At 41.5% G+C, this 17,870-nt stretch overlaps 2 protein-coding genes across 3 annotated transcripts; both read left to right on the top strand.

Moving 5' to 3' along the window:
* The first annotated feature begins 2,060 nt into the window (after nucleotides 1–2,060).
* Nucleotides 2,061–9,025, top strand: TMED2 (transmembrane p24 trafficking protein 2). Of its 2 annotated transcripts, XM_074844230.1 has the most exons (5): nucleotides 2,061–2,324; nucleotides 3,768–3,960; nucleotides 4,380–4,400; nucleotides 6,356–6,463; nucleotides 7,511–9,025. In XM_074844230.1, exons 1-5 carry the CDS (start codon nucleotides 2,145–2,147, stop codon nucleotides 7,633–7,635), a joined length of 627 nt encoding a protein of 208 aa, XP_074700331.1. In that variant the 5' UTR covers nucleotides 2,061–2,144; the 3' UTR covers nucleotides 7,636–9,025. The 2 variants fall into 2 exon arrangements, with proteins under 2 accessions (XP_074700331.1, XP_074700332.1); XM_074844231.1 differs by lacking the exon at nucleotides 4,380–4,400 and having other exon boundaries at nucleotides 2,063–2,324.
* A 403-nt stretch (nucleotides 9,026–9,428) lies between these two features.
* DDX55 (DEAD-box helicase 55) lies at nucleotides 9,429–17,819 on the top strand. The gene is made up of 14 exons (XM_074843836.1): nucleotides 9,429–9,567; nucleotides 9,884–9,934; nucleotides 10,018–10,104; nucleotides 10,689–10,780; nucleotides 10,883–10,945; nucleotides 11,672–11,821; nucleotides 12,284–12,473; nucleotides 13,068–13,150; nucleotides 13,533–13,664; nucleotides 14,701–14,793; nucleotides 15,450–15,564; nucleotides 16,251–16,419; nucleotides 16,799–17,091; nucleotides 17,579–17,819. Exons 1-14 carry the CDS (start codon nucleotides 9,460–9,462, stop codon nucleotides 17,744–17,746), a joined length of 1,794 nt encoding a protein of 597 aa, XP_074699937.1. The 5' UTR covers nucleotides 9,429–9,459; the 3' UTR covers nucleotides 17,747–17,819.
* The last annotated feature ends 51 nt before the right edge of the window (nucleotides 17,820–17,870 follow it).

Raw genomic sequence — 17,870 nt, forward strand, 5'->3', positions numbered from 1 at the left:
ACTTACAGAAGAATTTAAACTAAACCAAACAGTATTTTTCTGCTTAAGTTTTTCAGTAGTTTTGCCTTCAGGTGTGACTGCGCGCTTTTAAATGTTCTTATTCTCACGGTGTTTAGTGAGAGTTGCTCCAGAGGAGTCTTTGCAGATCAAATAAACATGCCCTGAAATAATTTTAGGTCCCGATCCTGCCCCTTGCTGTATGCAGTGTAGGAATAATACGTTATCTTTTGGACAAGATACTATGAGCGTCAAACACTGGAACTAGTCAGGAGAAATAAAATGAGTTGCAAAAGCCAAGTTTAGAATGATGATACGTGCTGCATGTTGCAAATACAGCATTAATTCTCTATTTTTGGCAGATGTACAAGCGAATGGGAGGTATGAATGATGTAAAATGCAACACTGTGACACCCGGACAAACTTTTTCATGCATCAGTCACTGTCTCATTCTGTCACAAGTTACAAAATTTCAATCTTCCTTGTGTGCTACCAGTAGGCACTGGTCTGCAGGAGCTGGGCAGCCAGGATGGTAACTGAAGTCTCCAAAGATGTGAGTTTGACGTTCAATTGCCTAACTTATAATATTATGATACTCAACAAAATCCTGTGAAAATACATCTACATAACTTTCATGAAATTTATTGCCAGAATCGACACCGCAGATATTGCGTTAAGTTCCAGAGGGAGCATGAGGATGAATAATGTCATAGTCATCCTTTCTTGGCAAAAGACCAGTTACGAAAGCATGAAAAGGGGTGGTGGTATGAGTAGAACATTTGGAGAACACTCTGCAGTACCTCAGGGGAACAGATACGCTGCGAAATCATCATTTTGTCCAAGTTAGAGATGAGAAAAAAGAGTTCATGCCACCAGAATTCAGTATTAAATGAGTTCCCATTGCTATGGAAAGAAATAATTTAGAGAACGTGCTAGCGGCAAGACTAAACCTACTACTGAGATAGATATAAAAACAACACAGCGGTTTATGCTATGGAAAGCAGTAGGTGGGTTCAAGGTTAGCTTGATCCAAACTCATTGAAAAGAATAGAAGTTTCCAGTGACTCAGCAGGAGAGATCTCTTACCCAGTCACGTACGTGACCTGCAACTCCCCAGGTTCATCCTTCTCTTGCTGAAAGCTTTCCTTTCCACGTGTGTCCACGCCCTGAGCCTGCACTAACACAGCCAGCTCTGCTAGCTCACAACTGGCAGCTTGAGTGATTTGAGCAGAATTTACTTATGTAAATCAAGTATTTGGATTACATCTGTCATATAACTGAAGACAAACGCAATGTCTGAGTATTACCAGGAGTACAATAACTGGCATTTTCTTGGCAAACCCAAATGCATAAATGTTTCACTAGAAAGCCAGATTGTTCTTTAGTTCTTAAATCTTCTGCAGATAATTAAAACAGGTAGTAATGAAAACAGACTTCCTTAAGCTCAAGCATCACCTTCTGTATTTCTGACTGGAAGCTTTATGTGAAAATTGAAGCCTGGCCACGCAAGGAACAGCTTTTGATGCCCAGTCTTGGCTGTAGCAGAAACCTGCCGTGCATCTCGACTGTGTTTTCTTGGGCGCAATGAACAACACACCAGCTGGGCTTCCCCGTTACTTTCTTGATCGCTAGCTACTCCCCAAACCTCTATTTTGCTGTAGCAAGTTTGGGTTTCCCGGGCTCCAGCGGCAGCCGCCCGGGCCGCGGAGGACGGCGCTGGCAGCCGCCCGCCCAAATCCCCTCAGAAGCCGCCTCCAGCCGTCGCTCCCCGGTTGCCGGGCAACGCCCCCTCAGCGGCCCGCCCAATGCCGTTCCGCGCGCGGCTCTTTCTGACAGGCCAGCTCTCCCCGCCTCGTTCTGATTGGCTCTTCTGCGACGCGGCCACGCCCCTTCTCCGTGCTCATTGGTTTCTCCCTGGTACGGGCCCCGCCTCCTGCGCCGCGCGGTCCCTGCCTCAGGGTTTAGGCGGTCCCTTTCAGAATGGTCCTTCCAGGGCCACCGTAGCACAGGCCGTACGTGGCAGCGGGGCTGTGTCGGCCTATGAGCGGCGGCCCCGTGCCCCGGAAGGGGCGTGGCTATAGCCGGAAGTCCCCCCTCCTCTTTCCTGCTGGCCCGCCGCTCGGTGCCCCCTCCCGCTGGGCTCCGCCATGTCGCCGGTGCGGGCGGTGCTGGCGCTGCTGGCCGCGCTGGCGGCCCCGGCTGCTGCCTACTTCGTCAGCATCGACGCGCACGCCGAGGAGTGCTTCCTGGAGCGGGTGCCGTCCGGCACGAAGATGGGGCTCATCTTCGAGGTGGCGGAGGGGGGCTTCCTGGACATCGACGTGGAGGTGAGGGGGGGACGGCGGCCGCGGCGGGCTGACCTTGGGCCGCGGGTGCCGCGCTGAGGGGAAGGCGGCCGGGCCCTGTCCTGCCGCCGCGAGGCTGCCCCGGGGCCGGCCCCTGTGTGCTCGTCCGCTGTCGTTGGCGGGGGTGGGGAGGCCGTGGCGGCTCGGGGCAGCGCCCGGGAGGGCGGCGGTGGCGGTGCCCGAGGGAGGTGAGGGGGCAAACACCGGCTTGAGAGTGGTTTAAGCCTTTGGTAAGTTCGGGACGGTCCCACCTCGTCGCGGGGGCTCTATGGGACGGGCTCGCCGTCGGCCTGCTGGGCACAAGGGTTCCCTGCCCGGCGGGATCCGGCCTCGCGTGGTGTCGTGGGCGATCGCGGAGAGAACGAGGTGCCTCTCCTGGGGGTTACGTTTCCTAAGGCTGCTTGTCGTTTCTGCTGTTGCTGCAGAAGGCAGCCTTCCTGTTTTCAGAGCTGTTCGCTTGAGATTTTCGTCATTATTCTGCTCGGGATAGTCTTGTCATAATAAACCGTTTGGCGGGAAGAATGAACAGGATTGCTCTTTACAAAAACGTGTTGTTTATTCTGGGAGCTGTGTTTCCTCTTGAATCAAAAGGTGTTGGTTTTAATCAGGTTGATTGCCATCTTGAAACTTGCAGGTAAATCCTTTTCTTAAACGAGGCATCAAGAATAATAAATAAGAATTCCTTTCATCTTGGTGAAAAGCAGATAGTTTTTTGTTTGGGATAATTTAAACATGGGAGAGTTGTTTCTGAGAGTGAATATAATAGTTTAAAATAATACATCGCCCCAATACAAGACAGAGTCGGGAAGTTACGAAATCCCATTCAAATGTCATGAGTGGAAGCTCAGCAGCAGCGTTTGGTGGCCTGGTGGTGTGGAAGCCTTAAGATCACAGGGACCCTGAGAGCTCAGTACTCAGGCCCTTAGTCCATTTGAAATGGCCACTGCAACAATACACAACTGTGTGTCTAAAATAGTATTGACGTGTAGGAGAATGTCTTTTTTCCCTTTTTGTTTTCCTTCAAACATCAGAGATAAGGTTTTCCCTGCAGTTGTTAATTTAGCTAACAGCCAGGGCTGTTGATAGCTTTTGGTTTACTTGTTCTTGAATGCTTCTTATCTCGAGTATGAAAGTCCAGTAATCTTGGCCAGGAAGAGAGGCTTTTGTGCTTTTGTACGGCATACTTTATGAAGAAGTTGGTGTGTTGGTTTTTTGGTTTTTTTTTTAAGATTTCTATGCAGGAAAATGCATTGCTGCTTTTGAGTTGTGGGAGGGAAAGTATGAAGAATGCTGAACTGGTCAGATCACAGATGGTATTGTTAAATCTGACTGGATAAGTTCAGAATATGCATGCAGAGCTGTAATAGTGTATTTAAAACCACTGTATTTTAAACAAAATGTATGATATTTTGTTTTCCCCATCAGATTACAGGGCCTGATAATAAAGGAATTTATAAAGGCGATCGAGAGTCCAGTGGAAAATACACGTTTGCTGCCCACATGGATGGAACTTACAAGTTTTGCTTTAGCAACAGAATGTCCACCATGACTCCCAAGATAGTGATGTTCACTATTGATATCGGGGAAGCTCCAAAGGGGCAAGACATGGAGACAGAAGGTGAGGAAGACTTCTGGAAAGAAATTAGCTCCAGCTCAGGAGCTTTTCCCTACGTGCATGACTTCTGAACCTGACTAGGATTCTCAAAATTCCTGTTTCTTCAGGCTGTCTAGTTAGCTGTTCTCATGTACAGCTAAAACGGATATGGATGTTTTTAGACCTCATTGCACAATTTAAAGCAAAATCACCAGGGAATCACTTGGCCATCTGCAGAAACTAATGCTTTCATCCTTTAGTCTTTTCATCAGTTTCATTCTCTGATTTCTAGTTTGCTCAGCAGTATGTAGACTACTACATGCGTTAGTTGAGCTCTTTGATAAATGTGCTAATATAAAAATTTTCTCTTAGCTGTGTAAATTACTGTTTTATCTGCAGCCTTTTGTCCTGTACTTGTGTTCATCTCTTACACTTTTCTCTAGGTGGTGGAGATACCTGGGATGGTATGTGTACTGCTTTTTGAAAGCTCATTAGCATCTTGTCTTTTGCGTATGTTTATTCACTAACAGCTAACGTTTGCTTTTTCTCTGTAACATTTGTTTGTAGCATGAGAATGTCTTTTTAATAAACTACATAAAAGGTCTGATTCTGAGCAATGCTGAGCACCTGCAAGCTTTCATCAAAAGGTTTATATACTTAGCAGCTCCTGGGATCAGATCCTTGAACTGTCTGTGACAGTTTGTCTTCAGGTGGTTATTTATGGCTAACAGAAGACTTAATCGTGAGTTTTAGGTGAAATTAAACTAAAACACTAAACATCCAAGAACATTTGGGTGTTTTAGATATTTTAGACAGTGTTTGTTTTCTATTGCTAAAGTGGGTGTTGGAAAATGCAGGGCTTTTGGAAGCAATAAACTCCTTTTAGGTTATGAATTATCAGTAATGTTATAAGGGGGAAAACTTGTTATTTGCTGTAAAAGACATAAACAAATGTATTGGGTAATAACTTACGAAGTTCCATTTAGAAATCACTAACACTAGCTAGAAAGGCAATAAATTCTCGTTTTCTATTTTAGCAAGTAAATAACTGCATTGAGTGCTTGATATCACTTGGAAAGTAACAAATTCCTAAGTTTTGATTTTTTTACAAAGACTCAGTTAAATCTTTTATTGAGTCTGAGTAGATCTGTTGTAAATATTAGAGCAGCTTTAAATTTTGAAGGCAAATACTTTTTCTTGAGTGTATTTTTTTTTAAGTATGTTTAAAGAATCCCTGCAACTGTAGTTTCTTCTCTTACTAGTACACTGCACTTATTGCAATGACCAGTCAGCCATGAAAATAAGGGATTTATGATATTAGCAAAGTGAGTGTGGTTTACACAACTATTTAGATTTTAATTGTAACTTGTATGAGTGTTATTCTCTGGTCCTCTTTTTGACTGTTCCCCATAAGATGTGTATTTTGAATAGCTTTATTTTCAGACTGTGATCTGAAACACTTACCTTATTACATTTTTATTGATAAAATTAGCTTTAAAGTCAAGTATGTCCCTTCAGTGGAAAATGTGTTGGATTTTGTGACTTTAAGAGAGCTGATTGCCCGGGGCGTGTCTGTGGAATGATATCTTGAATTTCTCTTGGTGCTAGAAAACTTTGAAAATGACTTGCATCATTTATAACTTTGTAAGTGGACAGTTCTTTGAGCATGAATGTATTTAAAAGATCCTGTGATTGACAGTCAAATCACTAAATCTTAGACCTCTGATCCTTCCATTTGCTGAACTATCTCAAGCTAGTTTTCTGTTATCATTGGTTTGGTATTTTCCTCTTCTGCTTTCACGACATACCAGAACCTGAAGCCAGTTCCTGCCCTCTGCCAGGCCCCTTTGGCATTGTTTCTGCTGAATGCTGTGCTTCAGCTAAACCGGAAGATCACAAGAATTGATATGTCGCTTCAGAAAGTGATCTCATTTTGCCAGCATCATGATCTTAAGCTAAATTCTCAGTTGTTCTATTTTTGCAAGCTTAACAACTAGGAAAAGCTGTAATGTTAAGATAATTTGCTTGGAATATATTGGCAATATTGGCAAAATAGATACTAGTGTGTAGTATTGATCTCATGTGTTTTTACATTCTGTTTTTCTGGAAAAGTATGCCCGTATTGGAAATGAGTGGTCTGTACTGACTCTAAATTGCGTGTCTTCTGCCTTCTAGTTGAATGTGGAGAAAGGTGTTTTCCCACTTACTACATACCATAGAAATGTGTTAGGAAAAAGGGCACTATGAAAATTAAACTTTACTTTGCTCTAAGGATAGAAAGTTTTCAGCTGTACAGACTGCGTTTTTCAGAACTCCTTCTGCGACAAGAAATAACCGTTATATAACTGTTCATAAATTTTAACAAAGTGTTTTTTGAGTCAACAACAGGCTTTCTGATGCTTCTGAAATTATTCCGCAGCTCATCAGAACAAGCTAGAAGAGATGATTAATGAGTTAGCAGTGGCCATGACAGCTGTAAAGCATGAACAGGAGTACATGGAAGTTCGTGAAAGAATACATAGAGCAAGTATGTGTCTTTGACTTAAATGCCTTCTCTCAGATAAACTTACAAAATGTGATTTTAAAATACAAGCCCATGAAAGCTGTTTCAAGTTATTAATAAAAAATTTAGAACAAGTTCTGAAGGATCTGCCCATATAATAAAGAATGTAGTTGATGCTTGCAATCTTCTTTAAATCGGCTTTCCTCTCATGTAATGAAGATTGTTACGGAAAATAATATTTGCTTAACTGGTGTAAATTCTATAGTTCTTTGAATGGCATATTCATGAAGGTATCAGCAATGATACAGTTTCCAGGGATAGACTTTGTTTGAACTATTACTTCATCATTGAAGTGAGTGTGGCTTAGTAGTTGAGCCAAAGTATTTTTAAAATATTTTGTTGAAATAGAGTGGAACTACTGCTGTTTCCAAGTAGAGAATATGGTTAACTCTGCAGTCACAACCCTTGCTTTCTGAAATTCAGCTTTAAAGTATGACAGAGCACTAAGTGGTGCATTAGGGGAAGCCTGGGGAGAATAAAGGGCAAATATTTTTGATGTCAAAATACAACATTGTATTAAAGCACTGGTCCTTCAACTTTTTGAACCTATGGATACCTCCAGTTTTACGACTTTTGTTAGTAATGGTCTGAAAATGCTGAATTTTGAGAATCAAAGATGATGAACCTTTAGAGATTAGAAATTCCTCGTTTGACTTTGAGACCGTAATACGCAACTGTTACTTGAAAAAGCAAGTGGCTTCTGTTTGGCAGTTACAGGCTTCTGTCTGGCCTCTTTGAAGGTGGGCAGAAGAGAGGAATATGCTGCAGTGTCTGTCCAATGTTGAGGTTAAAACATCTGCTTGCATAGCACGGCTCAAGCAGTTCAGGAAAATACCCCCCCTCAGCTCTCATCTCTAAGACTGCAGAGTCCTTCTGGGACTCTTGTAATGATGTGATACAGATACCAGTGGTTTATGTGCAGCACTTCAGTTCCAATGACAGAGTATGTTTTAAGTTTGTTTTAAATGCTTTGTTACTTACTACTTTTTTTTTTTTTTTTCCCCCCAACAGTTAATGACAACACAAACAGCAGAGTGGTTCTTTGGTCATTCTTTGAAGCTCTTGTACTAGTTGCCATGACACTGGGACAAATCTACTATCTGAAGAGGTTTTTTGAAGTCCGAAGGGTTGTTTAAGAGTACTTTTCTGGTCCCGGATTTCAGTTCACTGTCTACCAAACATCCTGGTCACAAAAAAAAAAAAGTCATTTAGTTTCTGAACCCTCTTTACTGAACTGTAAAACTTATTTGCTTATGTTCCTTCCTAGTTAAAAATGAAATGTTTTTATATATCTTCTGTAGCAAAAGCTGTGCTGAAATCTTGTCACTTAATTGGCATAATTTTTTTCACTTAAATCTGCCTAGTCTGTACGCTAAGCGAGGTCCAAGCAGGCTCCAAATGCTGTAATTCAACTGTAGTAACAAGCAATGTTGATGTCTTTTCTAACTTTTTTTTCCTCCCTGTTTTCGTAAGTACTTGCAGTTCTATCTAGGGAAACGGTACAAGGCCCTAACGTGACTGTTTGCGTTTCTGACATCTTTAACCCTGCAGTAGGTGTTACAAAATTGAAATAATCCTTTCTTCACTTACATAAACTGCCAAGGAGAAGTGATTGGAACTTTATTCTGATAACGAATAGAAGACAGCTGACAGCTTCCAGTCTAGTATTCATACCTAGTTGCTATCTAAAGAAAGTCTTCAGTAACTATCCTAATTACATCAAGTTATTCCCAAAGTTCTTAAATTAAGTAGTCGATACGAAAATACATTTTCTCCTCTCATTACCAAATGTTCATTGTATGGTTTTTAGTCTTTCACAGGTTTTATACTGAAGCCAATCGTGTGCAGTGTCTTGGCAAACAATAGTTAACCCTTTGGTTTTTGCAGGTCCAAAGCTCAGACTGTTGGCGCTATTGCAGAATGCATTAGTGTTCAGGAAATCTGGATTCTTGGTGCCAAAGGGTTAATGATTCTGGGGGTTTATTGCGATGCTATGCAGCCCTTGTATTTAAGTTAAGTGGCAGTCTCTGCCATTATCTGATCATAATTAGCATAATGCTAAATACTGGTGTGTTTTTGTTTTCAGGCACATGTAGATTTGTTTTTGTATAAAGTTACTTTCCTCGGTATCTGATGATTGGTTTAAAAATTAAAGAAGCGTCTGATGTGGGTGCTGAGCCAGGATTATGTTGTGACTGATGTATATTAGTTGTAATCATTTTTGGGGGTGGGGTGGGGTCTTTTCCAGGGGGGAGCCTCTACAAGTAACACACAACAGTTTTGTACAATTAATTTAAAATTTGTTACAGGTTTTCATGTTCCAGGTAAAGTTTTTTCAACCTTGGGCAAACACTTGCAGCAGTTCTTCAGGAGGGTGGCTGTTACACCTTACTGCAACTGTTGTGTGCCAATATTTTTGTGTAAAACACTTAAAATTGAATTCTAAGATGTACATTTAAAAATTGCTTGTGAATCTAAATATGACCCAGGTTCGATAAATAAACAAATTCTTTAAAAAAAAAAAAAGGTAGCTTTGTAATTTTTTTTTGATACTTTAAGGAAGTACAGTTTAACATAAAGGTTTTTTATAAAGTATTTCTTGAGATATCAGGAATTCATCCAAGCGCTGACCTGCTTGGTGGGCAGGGAGAAGAAATTGTGGGTAATTTTAAACCTACAGCTTTGCTGCTCAGCTCTGGGCAGTCACGGCGCTTCCCGACGACCCGCAGAAGTCCTTACTAGGGTAGCCCGCTGCTCTTTCTCGCTGTATTCGAAGCGGGGGGGGGGGTTACGGCCGCGTTTTCTGAGGCGAAGCCCCGCGGGGTTTGGCAGAAGGCGGCGCCCGGAACCAAAGTGCCGCGGCCGGAACCAAAGTGCCGCGGCGCGTGTTTCCGCGCGGCCCTGCCGAGAGCGGACCGCGGGGCCGGAGGGGGCGGGCGGGGCCCAGGCGCCCGGCGGAGATGGAGGCGGTGACTGAGGGGCGCTGGGAGTCGCTGCCCGTGGCGCTGAGTCCGGGCGTGCTGCAGGCGCTGCGGGAGCTCGGCTTCGCCCGCATGACGCCGGTGCAGGTGAGGGGACGCTCCGTCGCCGGCCCCGGGCCTGGGGAAGGGGGGTGCGGGCGGTGCCGGCAGCGCCGGGGCCAGGCCCAGGCCGTGCTGCTCTGGGGAGGGGCTGCGCGGTCCCCTCGGGGCTCGGCGGGCTCGGCCGCAGGTCGGAGCGGTCACTGGATTCGGTGGCAGCCCTTGGCTTTCCCGTCACTGGCTCCGCTTTGGTGGCGTTTACTTTGATGTCTCTTGTGGGGTTTAGCCTCTGTGAGATTTACTTCCACCGTAGCCAATTCAACTGTTCATGTGATGTTTCTCTTTTTTTTTTTTTTTTTTTCAGTCTGCGACCATCCCGCTCTTCATGAGTAACAAAGATGTTGCCGCGGAAGCGGTGAGTGTCTTGGTGGAGTTCCTTGTTTTTCTTGGCTTGGTTCTGGAGCTGAGGGAGGGCTGACTCTGTTTCCCATCTCACAGGTAACAGGCAGTGGCAAAACCTTAGCATTTGTCATTCCCATTCTGGAAATTCTTCTCAGACGGGAAGAAAAATTAAAGAAAATGCAGGTAAGATTAAGTTACTCAGTTCTGAGTATATTTTTATGATTTGCCAATAAGATTTGAGGACTTTGGAAGAAGTACCAATAAGGAAAATTGGACCTTAAAGTGACTGTGTGCTCAGCTCTTTGGAATAACAGTAGCAATAAACTTGAAAATAAATATTGGGGTGCCTTCTTTGCACTTAGATACAGCTTTTTATTTGACATGATGAAAACAGGTTTCCGAGCTGTTAGAAAAATGTCTTAAAATATCAAATACAATGATGTTCTGCAAGCGAGTCTTTGAATGCTTTTTAGCATCTGTTGACTTGGAGTACGTTGTAGTGTACAGAGAACTTGCACTGTTATTTGCTATTAAATATCATTATTAGATACTACTCTTTGAGCAGAGGTATTTTGCACATTGGTATAATACCTCTTTCATAGATATTTTCTGTTATTTCATGTACTTTATTGTATTTCTATGGAAATGTGTTGTCTAAAAGTAGGATCATAAAAATGGCTCATATTCGCTTAGCTTGTAAGGGAGGATTTTGCCCCAATCTTCTAGTCTGTTACTTGCCATAAATTCCTTTTATTCTTCATGTGCAGGTTGGAGCTATAATTATCACACCAACGAGAGAATTAGCTATTCAAATTGATGAGGTGCTATCGCATTTCACAAAACACTTCCCCAGGTTTAGGTGAGTGAACTTTAGGCTTGCAATAGCCATAGTTCCTTTTTCTTTGGCCTTCTGTCATTCATAAACTAGCAAAACTTAAATCTTCCTGTTTTATTGTTTTAGTCAGATTCTTTTAATTGGTGGTAGGAATCCCATGGAAGATGTTGAAAAGTTTAAAGAACATGGGTGAGTTGATTGTCAATTAATTTTTATCAATACCTCACAGCTGTGGTTTTCTCCTTGTCCTTAGGGTTTTCAAATTAGGGCTTTGGTCCTGCTGGTGCTAAAATTTGATGGTGCTGCATGAGTATGTTAGGGTGTATGCTGAGGAAACTGTGGATTCTTTTCCTTGAGTGAGATACGCCATGAGAGTTGATAGGAAAGGGTCATATGTGACATGAGTACCATTTACCTGCTGTTTGGGTGAAGAGTGGTGTGCAGCATGGTGAGCTGAAACTGTCTTCACTGAATATTTCAGTTCCTTCTTGTAAATGTTGTACTAGCAGTAGGCTCTCGTGAGATTGAGACCATGCTGATGAATAATTTTCTGAAACTGTTTGGTGCTGATACCAATGATGAAGTCTTGAAGCAATCATGTTTGCTGCTGGCTTTTGCATGGAGGCACCAGATATTTCTTCTAACTGATAGTTGCTTTCCATAGTTGCTGATTATATTCTAAACTTTTATTACCACAAATGGTGTGCTTTCACCTGAGTGTTTTTCTCCCATTGACATAGTGTCTGAAAGGCACTGAAATATGAATACAGTTAGAAATGACAAAATTCAGTTGTTTTACTGAAGAATGCAGTCAACTTGCGTGCAGGTCTGTGCTGTGATAATACTGTTAGCAGCTCCCCCAAAGTTCTTACCTTGCACAGTTACAAAATCGCTGTGTGTTTTGTTCACAAACAGTGGGAACATCATTGTAGCTACACCGGGCCGCTTGGAGGATCTGTTCAGAAGAAAAGCAGATGGGCTGGATCTAGCAAGTTGTGTGAAGTCTCTTGATGTGTTGGTATTGGATGAAGCAGACAGACTTCTAGATATGGGCTTTGAAGCAAGGTATTTAAATAATAAATTCTAGGAATACTTCTGAAGTTTTAAATGAGTTCATATATGATTGATGTGAACGAGTGTGTCCTACAATGATCTCTAAAGTTAGATTTGTTCTGTTTTGTTCTTTTATCTCTCTTTGCTCCATAGACTACATAAAGGAATTGCTAGGGGGGAAGAAATCAGGAAAGAATGGATCCTTGATGAATACAGGGTTTAAAATTTCTTTTTTTCTGATGTATATTAGCACATGCTATATTAATGCTTAAGTCATTATTTAGGAGTGGCTTAAAACACTTTAACAAATAAGCTTTGATGTCCCTTTTTTCTTTCTCTCAAAGTTAAGATTAGTTCAACAGAAGATTGGCACTTGATAATAAAACCTGTTTTGTAAACTCTTACTTCTAGTGATTAAACTCCTTTCTGAGGGACATCTTGGGACAGTTATGCTTTATATGTGCTTACTTGCAGTTTAAATGCCATTCTGGACTTTTTGCCCAAGCAGAGGCGGACAGGTCTGTTCTCAGCAACTCAGACTCAAGAGGTGGAGAACCTGGTGAGAGCAGGTCTCCGGAATCCTGTCCGCATCTCGGTGAAAGAGAAGGGAGTGGCAGCAAGCAACACCCAGAAAACTCCAACACGCCTGGAGAACTATTACATGGTGCGAATACTCTGTGCTTTGTGATAGTTTCTTGTTCCCTGTCCTTTTTTCCTGGCTCTATTGATACCTTTTTAAGTCGTGGCCGGTTAGGGTCACATTAATACAGGAACCATAAGTCTCAAAGACATAAAGCTTTTGCAGATTCTCCAAAGGTCAGTAACCAAGCTAAGGAGAATGATCTAAATTAGGAACCCTGTTGTTTCCTGCTCTGTGAGTTTAGTTTGGCTGGCCAGGAGTTGTTGTAACCCTAAACTAGCTGCAGTGCTGTAGCCCCTTGGCCTGCTTGTAGCAAACGGGTGTGGGAGGAGACACTGGCAATTTCAGAAAAGTAGCTGAGGGACACTTGAGATGGCAACTGCAGGAGAGGTGTTGTGGCTGGGCATGAGAAGACTGGGAGCTTAAGTATTTTTACTTAAAACAAGATACATAAAAGCGTAATAGTATTCCACATGATGAACTGTGGATCAGTATTAAGAAATTACACCCGTAGGCATTTATCAGTGCATAATAAATTAAGGAAACTGGCAGATCACTTTGTATCACTTTGTATCAAGAGCATTTTCTTACTTTTTTTTTTTCTTTTGCATTGTATAGATCTGCAAAGCAGATGAAAAATTTAATCAGTTGGTGCATTTTCTTCGGCAGCACAAACAGGAAAAACATCTAGTCTTTTTCAGGTAATTCCGTTTGTGTTTTATTGTGAAAACAGTATGGTGTTTTATTACTTAAATTCCAAAACTGTGCCCTGTGTTGACAAGGACACAACGATTTTAATAGTGATTCATTTTAATAGCTGTTCTGTAGAATATGGTGCCTAAAAAGAGATTGATCATTGCTTCATGTTAGGATTGTGTTAAACGTTTAGGCAAACCATAAATTTTACATGCATTTTTAAAGTAAGGCATTATAGATGATTATATGTTAAGTATAAAAATGACATACGTATGTTAAATAAAAATAGGCAATAGTGTATATTTTTGAAAGGTCTCAGACCACTCTAGCTTGACTGTCTAAAGCAGGTAAAAAAAGCAGTGTAATCTTTTGCTTTTATCACAACAGCACGTGTGCCTGTGTGGAGTACTATGGGAAGGCGCTGGAATCCTTAATTAAACAAGTGAAAATAATGAGTATTCATGGGAAAATGAAACACAAGCGTAACAAGATTTTTACTGAGTTTCGGAAGCTCCCAGGGTAAGAGCATGTGAATAGGCTAAGCCAGCCAAAAGTAAAAATGGTAAGGGATATGTAATTTTGTCTGACAATATTCTGCCACTGAAGTGCGGAAGAGTGGCGTTGTGCTGAGGAGAAGGGTGCTACCAGCTGGTTCTGACTGTATTTATAATAACACAAACTATGCTTAGGTATGATTACAGACAGAGTGAAAATGTGGCTGGAGTGTGTCCAGCCTAATTTAGATAATTGTGGCAGCATGGAAGGTGCAGGGACAGGGATTTTGGATACCTGGCAGCCCGGGACCCTTGGTGGTTCGTGCTGCTTGCTGGCCAGACGTGCACTGTGGAACCCATCACTGCAGCTGCTGTCTGTGCTTCTGCTTTAACTGGGCACACTGTACTGTCACATGCTACCACCACACAGCCTTGCTGTTTAAATGTGTTGTTAATAGGGAACTGGTAGTGAAAATAACCTTTTCCTGATTGGTAACCAGAGTGGGAACCCAGGATACTATTTTATTAGTATATGAACAAGAATATGGCAACATAATGCTGTAATTTACCTGGAGAAAAGTATTGTCAGCTTTGCAGGATGTTCTTTGGAGACTCTTGCCTTGTTAGCTGTCATTTTTTTATTGCGTGGGACCTGAGTGTTAGCATTTTATATTAAAAGAAAATTACCAACAGGCTGGAAGAACAACTATTTAAAATAGCATGCTGGAATTGTCAGTCTCTTAAGTCTTTTATTAAAACATTTACAGTATTACATTCAGCTGTAGTGGACACACTGGTGATTTAAACATCACACTTGTAATAGGGAATTGATTTTTCTTAGTGATGTAATGTACATCACGTTCCTTTTCATAATGTTGTGTAGAATTTTAGTTGGTGAAAGCTGTAACTACCTTTATAATATTTTGTCTCTTTTCAAAAAACAAGTGTTTTAAAATGTTTTGTTCCTCATTCTCCAGTGTAGATGCAGAATACACAGCTGGGGGGAGACTGGCTCTTCTCAAATGACAGTTTAATGAAAATGCACTTTTTCTTCTTCCTAGTGGCATTTTAGTTTGCACTGATGTGATGGCCCGTGGCATAGACATTCCAGAAGTACACTGGGTTTTACAGTATGACCCACCCAGCAGTGCAAGGTACAACTTCAGATCTTAACAACCTTTAATCTACTTGTGATCGTGGTACTGTACTGTTTAGATATAAATTGTGAATGCACAACTGTGAAAAACACATTTAATTGCTGCCTGGAAGTTAGCCTGAGGGAACACACAAAATAATGCATGAACCAGGGAGGTTGAAACGCTGCAATTTTTGTGGTGACTGCTGTGAATTGGAACGACTGTATGTGTGTAAGTCAGATGGGTGGTTGCTGCTCATGTTTCTGTGAAGAGGCACTCTGGTGTAAGGCTTGAGAATATCAACGAAATAACAAGAGGTGAGACGCTAGGGTGAATGAGAGCAGGGACAGAGCTCTTCAAGGTACATTGAAAACCCACATGAAAGGTGCTTTTCCATGTATTTTAACTTCCATTGTCATAATTCTTCCTACAACTTGCTTAAACTTCACCCCCAAAACAGATACCCCTTGCTTTAGCATACGGTCCTAACAACTGAGTGGGACCGCTACGCATCTCTTGTATTGCGTTTTACTAATTCCTGTTCATTTAGTTCTAAAGTATATAGTACTCTGTATCTTCCATTCCACAAGATTTGCCCTTTTGTTGCCTGGCTAATACTTCAAAATCAGACAGAGTGTCTCCTGTTAAGTTAGCCCTGTGTGGTGTTGTTTCAGTGCCTTTGTGCATCGCTGTGGTCGAACAGCACGGATCGGCAACGTAGGCAGCGCACTTGTATTTTTGCTTCCCATGGAAGAATCTTACATTAACTTCCTCTCCATCAACCAAAAGGTTAGTAGACTTTTATTCTACCCTAAAGCAGAAAAGAGCAAGGCGACAGGCTTACTGATAGGAGTTTTGAAATTAGAATTTGTAGAACTTAAGGTCGTATGCATAGGTAATGTTTTAGCAGAGGTGCACAAAAGTTGTTAATCACCAGATACAACCATCTGTTGGAACAGAGTTGCTCCCAGTGTTATCTACCAAGTTTGTAATAGGAGTATATGATGCATCGAGTAAGGAAAGGCTTTTCATTTCTAAGGGTGTGTAGACTGAGCATTTCCAGAAGGGCAGCGCTGACTTACACCCCTTCTCTCAACCCTGCCATCACCAGTTTATACACTGCACCCTCTGTGTTATTTAACTCTTGATAATTTCCCGTGCCTGGTCCTGCATTTATGGGATTAATTGCATAAATTCTTAGAGGCCTGCTAATGAGAAGGTAGCTTGATAAGGCACAAGCTGAAGATGTTGCCTCTCTGGAGCTGCAGCGTACAAACTCTTCTGCTGGGCCGGGACAACTGGGGGGCTGAATGGTGCGTTTCAAGCGTGGCTGAAATGACCAAGTAGAAGGGGGCGAGGGGCTCAAATCAGACTGAAGATTAACGGGGGAAGAAGGGTGTGTTTGAAGTTTCTCAGTGCGTTTTAAATCATTCAGCTGAACTTCTTTGGTTTTGTATTTCTTTGCTGGTTTTCAGTGTCCCATGCAGGAAATGAAACCACAGACAAATGTGTTGGATCTTCTTCCAAAACTGAAGTCTCTGGCCCTAGCTGACAGGGCAGTGTTTGAGAAAGGGATGAAAGCATTTGTGTCTTACGTCCAGGCTTATGCCAAACATGAATGTAATCTGATCTTCCGAATAAAAGGTAATTCCCACAGAGCTGGTATCTTTTACTGTTCTTTTCAGAAGACAGTATTTGGTTTGGGAAAAAACATAGTGTTATTGTCCACAAGCTTCAACGACCAATTCCTGATCTCAAAATTTACTTTCTGCAGCATCAGATTCTGACAAAACTTCTGTTTTTTTCAAGCAACTTGTTTCTCATTTTCAAAAGATGACATTTAATTAGTGAGTCTGACCAAACTGACAGCATAAATAAAAATGATTTAGTAGTTACTGGTATTAAGAATAGAATGCAAACAATACAGTAAGATAATGTTTTGGGTTTTTTTTCTGTGACTTGCTAAGTTAAATTAACTTTGTATCCAACAGGAAACTGAACTTTATAATCTTCATTTTAACAGATCTGGATTTTGCTAGTCTTGCCAAAGGTTTTGCATTGTTAAAAATGCCAAAGATGCCTGAACTAAGAGGAAAATGTTTTCCAGACTTTACTCCAGTCACTGTTAATACAGACTCCATTTCGTTTAAGGATAAAAATAGAGAAAAACAGAGACAAAAACAATTAGAACAACAAAGAAAAGAAAGACAGGAAAATGGAGGGAAAAAGAAATTCATAAAGAACAAAGCCTGGTCAAAGCAGAAAGCCAAGAGGCAGAAGAAAAAGAAAATAACAGCTAAAAGGAAGCGTGAAGAGGTAAACTGTGCCCTTTCTGTTAAACTGCATGTGGTTACTGTAGCATAGGCACATACTTTCAAATGGCAGAGTGCCATGGGATGTTAGTTTGATGGAATTGATGACTGTAAATTAACCTTTTAGGACAGGTAAAGCTAAAAAAAGTAATAGAGAAGTTTTTTAAAGCCAGAGACTAAAACAACTTCTCCAGCGTTCTGCTGCCTATGCTGGCAGCATTATTGACTAGCATCATAGATTTTTATTTCTCAGAGGTCCAGCAGTATGGCATGATGGTGGACTGTAATCGATTTTGTTTTTTTCTTTGCTTTTTTCAATTCTCAACAAGTGTAATTGAGAGTTAGATAGTTTCCTAGGTAGAAATTGAGTATTATTTCCTGCTTGGATACTCCCGGCAAAATGTGAGTTGTAAAGTTCTCTTGTGTTCAACTGCATAGAATGAAAACCTTTTGGTGTCATGTTTAATTTGTTGTTTTTCAACTGACAACAGGGCTCTGATATTGAAGATGAGGATATGGAAGAGTTGCTGAATGACACAAGACTCTTGAAAAGATTAAAAAAGGGGAAAATCAGTGAAGAAGAGTTTGAGAAGAAACTAACAGGCACCCAGAGTAGACTCAAAGCAGAAACTGTTGCTGACTTAGAGTCTGAAGGCTGACAGTTATTCTAACCCCACTTTTACATTAAAATACTGCCTATTTCAATAAAACTGTATTTTTATAACAAAACAATGATGCAGCAAACAGAATTGATCTAATTTCTTCATAAAGAGACCTGGCCTC

Source organism: Strix aluco, chromosome 18 (assembly GCF_031877795.1).
Source record: "Strix aluco isolate bStrAlu1 chromosome 18, bStrAlu1.hap1, whole genome shotgun sequence".
In the NCBI taxonomy this organism is placed as follows: Eukaryota; Metazoa; Chordata; class Aves; order Strigiformes; family Strigidae; genus Strix; species Strix aluco.